The following is a 12,542-nucleotide window of genomic DNA, read 5'->3' as shown; positions in this document are numbered from 1 at the left end:
CTCTGGAGGGGAAAGGTTCCAGGAGAGGAAGGGGGTTAGGGGTGGAGGGGAAGGGAAGGATGGGGACCAAAAGGGGTAAGGATTCAAAGTATCAAGCAATTGCATGATTTGGAGGATATTTGACTCACAAAGGTGACTATGAAAGATAACACAGAAAAACAAAACAATTCACTGCTTTTAATCCCATTGTATTGTTCTGAGTAATTCCTTTATCAATGAAATAGAACATACAGCACTCCATCAGAGGAAAAAAGTACATTTGTTTCTATTTAAACCTCTTCCCTGAGAAACAACCAATGACAGAGATTGGTAACCAAAAATATGAAGCAAAAGGACTTGTGTTACTTTATGATTTAATTTTAATTCTGAAGAATAACATGATCCCAATGGGTGTTTCTGAGTAGAAAAATACCATAATATCCAGCATAAAACTCAAATCTTACAATATTGACTTTATACTAAAGTACTTAAGGGTAGCCCAAATAGAATGGGGGTGATTGCAAATTTGTGGATTAAAACAGATCATTTTTAAAAAGGCACAGTGGTTTTCTAACTATCAATATACTAATATTTGAAACTTCACAAAGAAAGCTGGGATACACAAATGTGGCAGGCTAAAGCCTATGTTACACTGGAAATAGAGAATGAGGGATGGCAGGATTTTAACTGAACCAATAATCCATGGACATCATTGGCTGGTATCATTTTCAAGATAATAACAATGATCAAGGTATTCCAAAACACACATTTTTCTTTTCCTACAAAATGGTCAATTGGTCTCTACATGTTTTATCTTCAATCAGATTTCCACCACGAATGAAAACAAATGTTTGAAAGAGCGACCACCTGTTTTGAAATAATTCACAGGGATGAAGGTGTGACAGAGTACTTAACCAACTTGGCCTTAAATGAAATGAGACAAAGGGCTAGCATTGAAATAAAACGGCATGATTTCCAAGATAAGAGTTGGCCATCCCCGTTTAATCATTTTATTGCCATCGCCTACGAGGGACATGAACAAAATTATATCCATGAAATTAATTTGCTTTTTCCTGTTTTCATACTGTGGATGTTAAGGTAGGATGTGCTTAGTTGATCTATTCCTTTTATTCAAAATGAAACGATTGCCTACAAAGCTCTACCGGAACCTACTCCACAGAATACCAAAATCACCTTGGAAGCCGGGATATTGAGTTATCCAAGAGCCGCAAAGGGTTGTGTTTTTTTGTTGTCAATGGCGACTAGTTTTGTCCTTCTCCTTTAAGGGGATTCTTACCATACCTCTGAACAAAATTATCACAATTTTTATCTTTGGAGACCGAACCTTTTCAATAATTGTTTGAAATCCTGCATAATTTGAAGGGAAAAATGAAAGAAAAAAGGAAAATTTGAGACCAGAGTCTCCACTTATTCATATCGAGGAGTCTTAACTTTCGATAAGACTCAATTCAACACCTCTTTCTCAGCTGCGTTAAAATTAACAAGGACTAAAATAAAACATGATTAGTTGAAACAATGATTACAGCATGGCTCGTTCAAAGTAACACCCTGTTAATGAAATATCCAACAACTGTTGTGATCTTCGCTATGGAGATATTTTTCGTACAATCGCTCGCATGCTCGCCACCAAGACAGACTTGCGACAAGACTTTTCTGATGCAAGCCTGCATCTTCCATTCAAATTTATTGGCAGGCATGATCAAAGGACAGATGTAACTACATGTCTATAGTAACTGAATTATTCGTTTCTTAACATGATTGCATATTAAACAGGGAGTCCATAACAAGAACGAGAAGTATACATAGAAGACTGAACATGGCCTTTTTTCCTTAAAATTTGATATAATTTGATAAGAATCGATATACTTTAATAGAGCTGACACTTGTCAGATAAAAATTCCATATTGAAAGCCTGGGACGTCTGATGTTTACGAACGGAGATTCGATATCGAAGACTAAGAACATATGGAACAATACTTCATTATAATCTAAGCAAAGAATATAATCTTGCTTTGGCTTTGAGAATTCCGCTAGGAGGCACATATATAACAATGGCATTTATCAAACAAGAACACATTCCGAATTCAACGACAGGAATTTTTACCAAAGATACAAAGCAAAGAAACGAAAGAAGTTTTTGATGAAATGTTATAGTAGGTAACTAATATTTGTACGGCTGCCCAAAACTTAAATAAGTTTTTGTGTTACTGTCCATCAGAGAAGATGGAGTAAGATGAAAGACCTCAATTTTTTCGTTACTGGAGTGATGCAGCCAGCTGCCAAGTGATAGGATAATTAAAATCTAACCCTGGTTCATGCTTTATAAAAGGAATAAAGAGTCATTTAAAACTTGCATAACATTATTTCAAGACCGAAGTCTGTCTGTCTGCCTGTCTGTCTGTCTGTCTGTCTGTATCTTCATGAGTAACACCAAGCTTCCCCATTGTAGAATAACAAAGTCACAAAAGGTAACCCCATAAACAGCGTTGTCACGGTCCGACCCTGATCTTATGAGCAAACTCATGACTACATTTACAGTACGTCATCAAATAGAAAAAAAAGATTTTCAAAATTCATTCATAAAATTGACTTGATAAGGGTATGCTACCAATTTCGACTAGGTTAACAATCCAACAGTAAATCAGAAAAGCACACCGGCTCAACGTACAACTAAAACAGAAAAGAGCGGGAAAGGTAGTTTCCATGGCAATCAAGGTTAGTCGTGTTCTCATTGGCTGAACCTACACACTCTACAGTCATGAGAGAGTAAAGAATCTAAAACAATATGTTGAAAAATATAGGAATGAATATCCTCTCATAAACCCAATTCTTAGACTACATGGAAGAACAACTAAAACAAAATTCCAGTGAAATATACAAGATGTGGAAAAAAGAGGGCGGTCTCATAACTATTGCCACCTCATAGTTTACCGAACCCATAGGAGAAGGTTTGGTGCACTTCAGGAATATGTCAAGACAATTACTTCAGCTCGTCCAAATGTTTCTTCAGTTGTTCTAAGTTAGCTCCTGTAAACTCAACTACCTGAAAAGACAAACAAAACAGACAATAGAAGAAAGGGACCCAGTGGGTTTGATAATAATTCATCCTGAATTGGCGGCGTCATACAGTGGCCCGTAGGGGACATTGAATTGACTTTCTGCCACAAAATTTGGACTTTTTACCTCAAAATTTCTGGGCTACAGTTAGCATCATGACTAACAGCTTAGGAATTTTTTCTTCTTCTTTTAAAATATTTAGAATCTTAATTGTTCCTTTCTTGCAATCGAAAGAGGAAGGTCAACATACAGAAAGAAATTATGTCACATTCCAACTATGTTATAAAGTCGCAAACTGTTTCAGTTTCAAGGGAAGCTATCAAAAATCAATTCAAGGGTATCGATAGAAAAATAAAGGTCAAACATACGTACAGGAAGCAATTATTTCATGGAATGTGCTAACATTCCGACTACATATATTATTAAGTGGCAAACTGCACTGTATCAAGGGGAGCAAGCTATCAACAGTGTGTTCACATGGGATTGTTGAGATTGTTATATGATCTGATGGCACCCAGATCCTAATCCTCTTATGTGGTTGCGAGCAAGATCATGGTTCACTCTCATAATCTTGATTGGGTAACCAGGAAATGATGATCAAAATCATGTTTCTCTTGTGGTTATGATCTAAAGAATTAACTGAGTATTTCAAACTGGGGGTTGCCAAAAATTTGGAGGCGAGCAAGCACATTGCCAATATTTTGTGAAAAAAAGTGGAAACCTCTTGAACATCACTTACTCCAAAAGTTGCAAAACTACTGGATAACTCAAAATGTGAGGGGGGGGCATGCCTCCTGCCAGTAGGCCCACATTCCCAGACCACAACATTCCCCCGCAGAGAGGGTCGCCTAGATTATCGAGGTGAAAAGAGGGTTTACCAAACAAAGAATGTTTGGACAAGACTTCAACTTTGATCATATTCGTTGACTCTACCGCCGAAGGATTATTGAACAGTTTCTTACCTTATCTCCAGATTTGTAGAAGTGGAATGTCGGCATTGCTTCAATTCCCTTAGCTGCTGCGACATCCTAGATATAACAACAGATCAAAGTATCAAGTCAAGCACATACAGGTATGATAAAGCACATTTAATTTAAATTTCATCAGGTCATTTGTCACTTTCATTCCTTTGAAAATTTAGCCGTAGAGGGAGTACAGTGCTAAAAAGTTCACTCGTAGGCCTGGAACTGAGGAAAAAATGTCCTCATACAGTCTGAGTTGTTTTTTTTGGGGGGGGGGGGGGGGAAGGGAGGGTCTTACAGAACACTTGCTTTGTTTTGATAGGTAAATATCTTCAAATGAATGGATGATAATCTGGTAAATTTATGTGTAAGGCTTCTGAATTGTAAGAAGTCAGGGTAATCGGTGGTCCAGAGCAAGAACGTCACCAGTTCTTCGGCTTGGCAAGACTAGAGTGCATATGTATGGGAGACAGGTAAGAGAGGAATGAAGTATTATTAAAACACTTTGATTGAAAGGTAAAGATCTTGAAAACGGAAACAGATCGATATTCTCTACCATAATTTTGTTATAGGCTGATTGACCATTTCGACATGTTTTTTATAACGAGCCGATATTGGAGGATGGCTTAAAAGAGTATGGACTTACTTCTGCTTCATCTACATCGACTTTGAGAAAGACAACGTCGGTATGTTCTTCAGCAAGTTTCTTTGGAAAAGAAAGAAAGAAAAACAGAATTATACATGCGGCCTGACACGTGACATACCGTACGGGTACTCGTGGAACTGCCCTGGGTGCACCATGACATTATTCTACAGAAACTTTAATCTGGCAGCACTGTACTGCACTATTGCAGTTAATACAGAATCATATATGATTCTATTTACAGTTTAAATGATACATACAGACTTGAATATCTTGGGACTACAGATATAACAATGTACAATCACATGTGTATCATCTTATGGGTGCTCCTTTGGTGCCACACCCCACCATGATGCCTTCCAATCAACTAAGATGGCTACTAGATCAATCCATGCCAAGGTATAATACAGAGGCCTTAATCACATTGGAGGATGCAACAGGGATCAGGATATGACTTTCGCGCTTGGGTATCATGTAACAAAGCCAAGCGCCGACACATTCAACATTTGAGAATGGGCGGAGGGTCAACATGAAGGAGTATTATGCAAACACGTAAAGGTCATGATTCATGAAGATTGTTTACAAATCAATTAGCTACTGTAGTTACTACGACAGACGTACAGCAAAGCCGCATAATTCAAGACTTGAGTCACACTGTGTTTAAGTGGAATTGACCGGGGTCGCTAACCAGAGATCTCGGGATCAAGTGTTCCCCAGCCGTTCACGACTTCAACGTACAATGTTGATTGCTATTGCGAGATAAGAATCCTCCTCTGAAATGGACATCGCAATTGATGGATCTGATCTGGAATTTGTGAGCATTCATGCAAAGAGGTTGATCACACCCATGCAGTTTTGCCAATTTTACAAATACAGACTTGTACAATAATCACACTCTTTGTAGACCTTTTGTAAATATCTATAGTATTACTGTACACTTATATTTCAGATGTACCAAGAGGTACTATGCCTTCAGACATCACCGCAGGAAATAATTTATCCGATATGGCAACACGAATGCTGTGCAAAATGGACAAGTTGCTATAGACTGTATACAAGCGCAGAGACCTATCTAGCAGTATTTGTAACTGTACACAGGAATCATAACATGTTATCACTTCAGACCCTTCAAAAACTGCTTCTCCAAAATGAAACACTAAATTTATTCCCTGAACTGCCAAAATTGCTCAAGCAAAATCCTGGTTTGCTCAAACTTATAAGAACTTACCTTAATGTCTGGAGCGATCCTCTTGCACGGACCACACCATTCAGCGTAGAAATCCACAATCACCAGTTTGTCACCAGCCTCTTTCAAAGCAGCGTCCAATTCAGCCTGTAGATGGTTCGACAGAAACAAACCATTTAATAGCATATATGAGGGAATAATAGCACTCGTAATCTAAATAATTAAGATACAAGCATTTACATTGTTTGTGCTCTGTTCCACAGTTTCAGCCATATATATATATATATATATATATCCAACTCAACTAGGCCTAGCTTACTAAGTTACACTTAACTTAAATTTGCTGAAAACAGGCATTACATGTGCAAATTACAGTAACTTTCTCCAAATAATTTCAGACAATGATACACACTTCCTTGTTAGTACGGTATATTGCTATATGGCGCTCTATCATTTTGAATATAAATGTTCTTTAAGACTAAAGTTCTGTGTATGATACAGTCACTGTACTTTATCACTGGGGAATAATAACTATTCTGTGACGCAAACTGCTATACCAGGGAATCATTTATCTGGTAATGGCATCCCAAATTTTCATAAAAATCCACATTGCTACACAACATTGGAACACTAAATAAATCCCTTCCTTTAGCACTGTACAGTAATACTGCACAGTATCTCATTGTTAGAAGAGCTTCTACTGTATACTCTATAGTACTGTAGTACTATATGTTATATACATGTACCATGTATGTATGTATTATAATATATGTGCCAGCGATATGAATTGCATGTATGTACAGGAGATATAATATTTCAACTGTAATGGCACAGTGTAACCCTTTTACTGTAATTCTTTATGTATTTCATATGTGCGGCCATGTATGTATGTCTTATACATTTGCCAGCTATATATATTGTACATGTATTGTAAAGGAGAGCTAATATTTTCAACTGTATTGTACAGCCAAGTATTGTGCATCATACTTCGACTGTAAGGCCTGACCTTGGTAAGGGGTATAAATGGTATTTAACAGCTTTGTAACAAGAGCAACTGCAGTAAGTAAGTAAACCAAACAGTATTGAGAAGTTATAATGGTACATTGTGTTGTTGTACAGTTCAATATATAGCTGGTATGCTAAATACTACAATATGAATTGTATCCTTATGTACTGTAAGCATTTACCACTAATCATAACACTATAGAGTAAAAATTCACACTTAAAGGAATTGTCTGGTGGAAGATTTTGATACATTGTCCTTGTAGTTATTATTTTTCTCTTTCTAACCATGTAAAAATTGTCCCCATTCGACATTTTCTTCTTGTAGAAATCTGGTTTTCAAATTCACCAGTTTCTCACCAAAAGTACCGTTTGTTCGAACGCTTCAATATGGTGTTTGACGTAGTGCTTGCAGATAGGCAAAACAGGCGACTTGAAGTTAGCACTCCCAATTCCGCAGCAAATTAACTCACGTGTAAGCACATTGAATTGCCTCATATATATAACGTACATACTCGCGAACGTATATACTACGATGCTCAGTTGGTGTACTTGTATAGCGTTACACATAGTACACTCACACTCAAACCACAGTTCATTAACTGTTCTTCGAACTCGCTGAAATAAAATTCACGGATCAAATTAAAAGTAAAAGGAAACTTATAAAGTAATCGTTAAACCGAAAGATGAAACTTGGCGGGATCGATGTCATCGCAGAACTGTCCGATTGTAAACGTTAGGGTAGCCTATACACGCGAACATTCTTCGCGCTGGAGCTGGATACCGCGATGTATAAACAACGAAGAGCCTGCTGTTAAAATTTACCTTGTGTTACACAAAGACCACGGAACCACCGCTCAAGTACATGGTGGCTTAAGGAGTTTTTGAAAACATATCTAATTTTTAAGAAATTTCACCGGAAATTAAGGAAGAAATTTATCTGTATACACACGCTGTTTTTGTTGTGATTACCGTATAGGTACTGAGCGGAGGGTGGGTTATGACGCAATCTGCTATGGCAGAGCTGACGTCACGTATTGTACTGTTCAAATCATATTTGAAATGTCTATCCATAACGATTAAAAAATCGTTTCTCTGTCAAACGCAACATTAGCGTTCTCATACTTTGACAACATGTTTGGAAAATTATTTACTATTTTTTAAGGTAACTTCTTTGGGCCACCAGACAATCCTTTTAACGCACAGTGTGTACGTAAAGCAAGCAAGCAACCAATACCAGAGAAACACAAACGAAACCTGTGTCAAATCTGTTTTTGAGTAACAGATTGAAACTACCAAATGCTCTGCAATGACAATCCTCTCTCTTTCCCTCAGTCCCCCCACACTCCCCCCTCCCCCCCCAAACACACACACACCATATCTCTTTGAAGAATGTAAATACTGTACAGTAATCACTGTTACTAAGAAGTTTATCATCATCAATTACAAAGATCAAGACATACTTCCCACTGTTTATACAGAACTGTATTACTTCAAGATTAAGACAGGTCTGTGTATTACAACACTGACAAGCTCGGTCACTACTACAGTAAAGTAAACTGTACCTTGATACCAGTGCCACATATTAAAGTTCCTGTTCAAGTATATCCTTGAGCAGTGATGAGACAGCAATCACACAGGTCATACGTTCATACAGCCTCTATGGTGACTAAGCATTTTTTCTGGGTATCACCGGGATGTACAGTTACAAAATATACACCTGATCTACTGTACAAATAACATTGACAGCAGAAAGAAATTTCTCCACACATGACACATTTACAGTATATACATATGTTGGCAGAACTTACATACACTTGCCTTCATCCATATTAAGGGATTGTCAAAACCAAGTTCTCATTTTTTATTGTATTTATAAAATATCTGCAATTTTGCCACCTATTTCATGATAAGTACTATTTGTGAGTGTGACCATGGTGTGACCTACAATATTTCTCATTACAAATACTTTTGAATACCATGGTGTATGGGTAAAGCAAGCAACAAGTGGAATATATTTCTCTTGAGGAGTCACTTGTTACTTGCAAAAAGCTATTAAAGAATGCTCGTATTTCATTGCACCATACACCTCTGACGAAGACAAAACATATTTCCGGCAATCTGAAAACAGCTGAAGTTTTAAAGTGTCCAGAAATGCAAGCACGGCAGGAGATGCAGTTCTTCCTTACAAAGGCTTACATGAGTGCATTTTGCATCTAAAACAGGAAATATATTTTACACCTGTGGTCTGGAGACTTTCAAGGCCCCATAATGATTGAGCCTAAACTCACCAAACCTCCCCATCCCCCCACCCACGCAAAACCCCTTAGAATGCACAGTATAAAAGCTAGATTATGCACTTAATGTTATAAAACAAAACAGATGACTTAGTTGATCTCCCCGTTAGCAAGCTTTGAAAACTGTAGATAAATATATTTAACGAAGTCTGGAAAACTCCTGCAACTAACCAAACTTTTTTATAATACACTCTTTACATGTACTAGTGTTTGCACGGGTTATCCGGGTACCCGGGTACCCGCCCGACGTGATACTACCCGGTTCCTAATTTATTACCCGAATCCTAAGCAAAGTGTGATTTAAAAAATTAAAAAATTAAAAAAATTGGCAAACCGACGGTTAGGTAGATTTCCCATTGACTTAGTGTGGTGTTAGGCTACAATGTGGTCGAAGAAAACAGCAATAACGAGGGGCCCGTTCGACGCGATACTACCCGGTTCCTAATTTATTACCCGAATCATAGGCCTACGCAAAGTGTGATTGTTTAAAAAAAAATGCAAACCGATGGTTAGGCTGATTTCCCAAAGACTTAGTGTGTTGTTAAGCTACCATGTGTCCGAAGATAACAGCAATAACGAAAGCTTTCCATAGATATCTTATAACTACGTCACAATTTCAGCTAATAAACAGATGGCTAGGCTAGACTGCCCCCATTGACTTAGTGTGGTGTTAGGCAACCATGTGGTCGAACGTAACAGCAATTACGAAAGTATTCCATGGATGTCTTATAACTGCGTCACATCTCCAGCAAATAAACAGATGGTTAGGCTTAGCTAGATTTCTCATTGACTTAATGTGGTGTTAGGCTACCATGTGGAAGAAATTATTATCTATTCATTCATTTATTTAAAAAAAGGAAAGGCTGACAAGGAATTTTACGTGATGTTTATGGATTATAGACGGGATAACTAAAAAATAGTAATCGCAAGTGGCTTTTTGCTAATCGTTTATAATTCCAAAAGCGATCAAATTGCGCGAATCGCGCAATCTCGCGGCTAATGAGAACTTTGGGCCTGCATAATAGATAGTAGTATAGTCAGTATTGCGAAGTTCGCCATACTGCGAAGTTCGGGCACCCTAAGAAATACACGATTTTCACCATGAAAACCTACAGGAAGAGCCAAATTTCACCAAAAAGTACGAAGCTACAATTATTTTCTCTCCAAAATGACCCGTGTGCAAGAAATTACTTACATATTTGTCAATAAAATGATGAAAATCTATGAAGTCTGTTATAATTACTGAAAGAGCAACAGCGCCACCAATTTTTACCAGCGCTACACTGTAGGTTGCGTGGCCGAAATTCGCAATACTCTAGCAAGAAATACCAGTTCCACAATCACGAAGAATTTTCTTGGAAAACAACGTGAAAACAGTTTGCAGGAAAGAAAGTTTGGCCGTGTATCGTACTATAACAAAATTCTCCCACCGTATGAAGTATATTTTCAAATGATTTATACCAGAAGATTTAGTTTTGGGGTGTTTTAAGTCTTAAGTGGGCGAACTTCGAAGTCACCATCCTAGTAGTATTAACAACTGTTTAAGAGCTAAATTGGATATCTATATGGTTTGATCCAATACACGTGCACGAGCTAGCATAAGCAGCGGCGGCAGTGCGATGTTAGTAGTAATGCTAATTATAATTAAATAATTTATTTATTAACAAGTTAATGAAAGAAACAGAAGCAAATAAAAATTATTGAGGGAGGTTTAATACCTGATCTTACACCTACGTATTTGAACATAAAAACATTGTCAGTAGAGAATATAATGCATTTATTACAGCATCCAATATGTAATTTCTTGAAAATCGTGATACACGAGGGTAAACAAATTTTTTTTCCGGGTACCCGGATACCCAACGGGTAACGGCCCTCGGGTACCCGGTTCCCGATTTTTGGACCCGTGTAAACACTAACATGTACAGTACTAATGTATTGATTGACATACGTTTTATAGTACAGTCTTTTAATTAAGTGTATTACATTTCAAATATTAGGTGTTTAAATGACATTGAAATCTTCACAGTATTGAACTGAATGACCTTGAAGTACAATACCCACGCTCAAAAACATGTACCGGAATAGCAAAACAGGTTTTTGTTAAAGTACCAAACTTTGAAGATATTTCATTAACATATAAGGCAAAATATCCTCCAGAAATATTTTGTACTAACAGGGTGGTACTATATGTCTTCTAGAAAAAATAATCAGATTTTTTTGACGTGACGAGTTTTGAGTTTATATTGGCCGTGAAAGACGACCGTTTTTGTATATCACAGCAACTTTACAAGCTCATAAATTAATATTTAGAAAAGCAAGATTTTCCATGCTTTTTTTCTTTCTTTGACATTGGTATAATTCATTATTGTAGATGTAGGCCTAGGCCTAATTGTAAAAAAGAAAATAAGTGAAATAAACAAAATGAAACCCTGAAATTTGATAAGTTGTAAGAACTTTATACTTATAATGAAAGTAAAACCCCTTACAGCTCTCACATGGTTACGTTGGTAAAATTCGTAAAAATATGTGTTTTGGCACCTGTTTTCGCAATGCATTCTTCCAACTTAAGTCCTAAATGACTAACATTGGAAAAATCTAGGCCTGTAATCATTGTTATACACTAACTAGTAACTAGCATTAGACTATGGCCTAGAAGTATAACTTTAGGCTAAAATTGTCAGTCCTAACGTTTGCTTAGTCTGATTCCAACTTTGTCTGTCATTACACGTAAGTTACCTGCCTAGGCTAGGCTAGTACTGGCTAACTTCAGAAAAAGTCAGGTATCGCCAATCTCACCCAACCATGTTTTCTGTCTTTAACCCGCAGAAATTAGCTAGGCAAACTATATATAATTCGTGCCAAATCTTACCATATTCGCTATCTGCTTGACTCCCATTTTGTATAAGTGATCTTCAGCTCAGTTGAGTTGCAACGAGAGAAAGTAGTGACAGGGAAATGTATGACTGTGAGTGTGTAATGCGATCGAACGTAGTATACTACTAGTGATATATCGTCCAGTCGAACTTGTACGTACTGGATCGGAGCATAGCAACGTTATTGGTTTATTATGTATGGCCACACCATAAACTGCTATACGGCGCACATGGTGAGAATGAATTGTCGATTTTGGATTTAAGGTATTACGTCATTTCGAAACAGTCCGGCGCTTCCAAGAATTTGAAAGCGACAGTAAACCGTATCAGGCGCGTATCCAGGGGGGGGGGGCGTTGGGGGCGCGCGACCCCCGGGTAAGGAAAAGAGGAGAGAAAAAAAGAGAAGAAAAAAGCGAAAAAGAGGGGGGAAAAGAGGAAGAGGAGAGGAAGGAAGGGAAAAGAAAAAGAAGAAAGAGAGAAAAAGGAGGGAGTAAAAGAAAAACGCCAAGACACCGGGAA

At 37.5% G+C, this 12,542-nt stretch overlaps 1 protein-coding gene across 1 annotated transcript; it reads right to left on the bottom strand.

The window, feature by feature from the left end:
- Positions 1-172: 172 nt before the first annotated feature.
- LOC139980151 (thioredoxin-like) lies at positions 173-12,242 on the bottom strand. The gene is made up of 5 exons (XM_071991587.1): positions 12,020-12,242; positions 5,891-5,995; positions 4,666-4,725; positions 4,020-4,085; positions 173-3,043 (listed from the first exon to the last, which is right to left on the bottom strand). The coding sequence occupies exons 1-5, from the start codon at positions 12,044-12,046 to the stop codon at positions 2,981-2,983; spliced, it is 321 nt and encodes a 106-aa protein (XP_071847688.1). The 5' UTR covers positions 12,047-12,242; the 3' UTR covers positions 173-2,980.
- Positions 12,243-12,542: the final 300 nt, after the last annotated feature.

This window comes from Apostichopus japonicus, chromosome 2, assembly GCF_037975245.1.
Source record: "Apostichopus japonicus isolate 1M-3 chromosome 2, ASM3797524v1, whole genome shotgun sequence".
Taxonomy (NCBI): domain Eukaryota; kingdom Metazoa; phylum Echinodermata; class Holothuroidea; order Aspidochirotida; family Stichopodidae; genus Apostichopus; species Apostichopus japonicus.
Note: the sequence above shows the minus strand (reverse complement) of the source record. Positions and strands in the feature narration are given on the sequence as shown.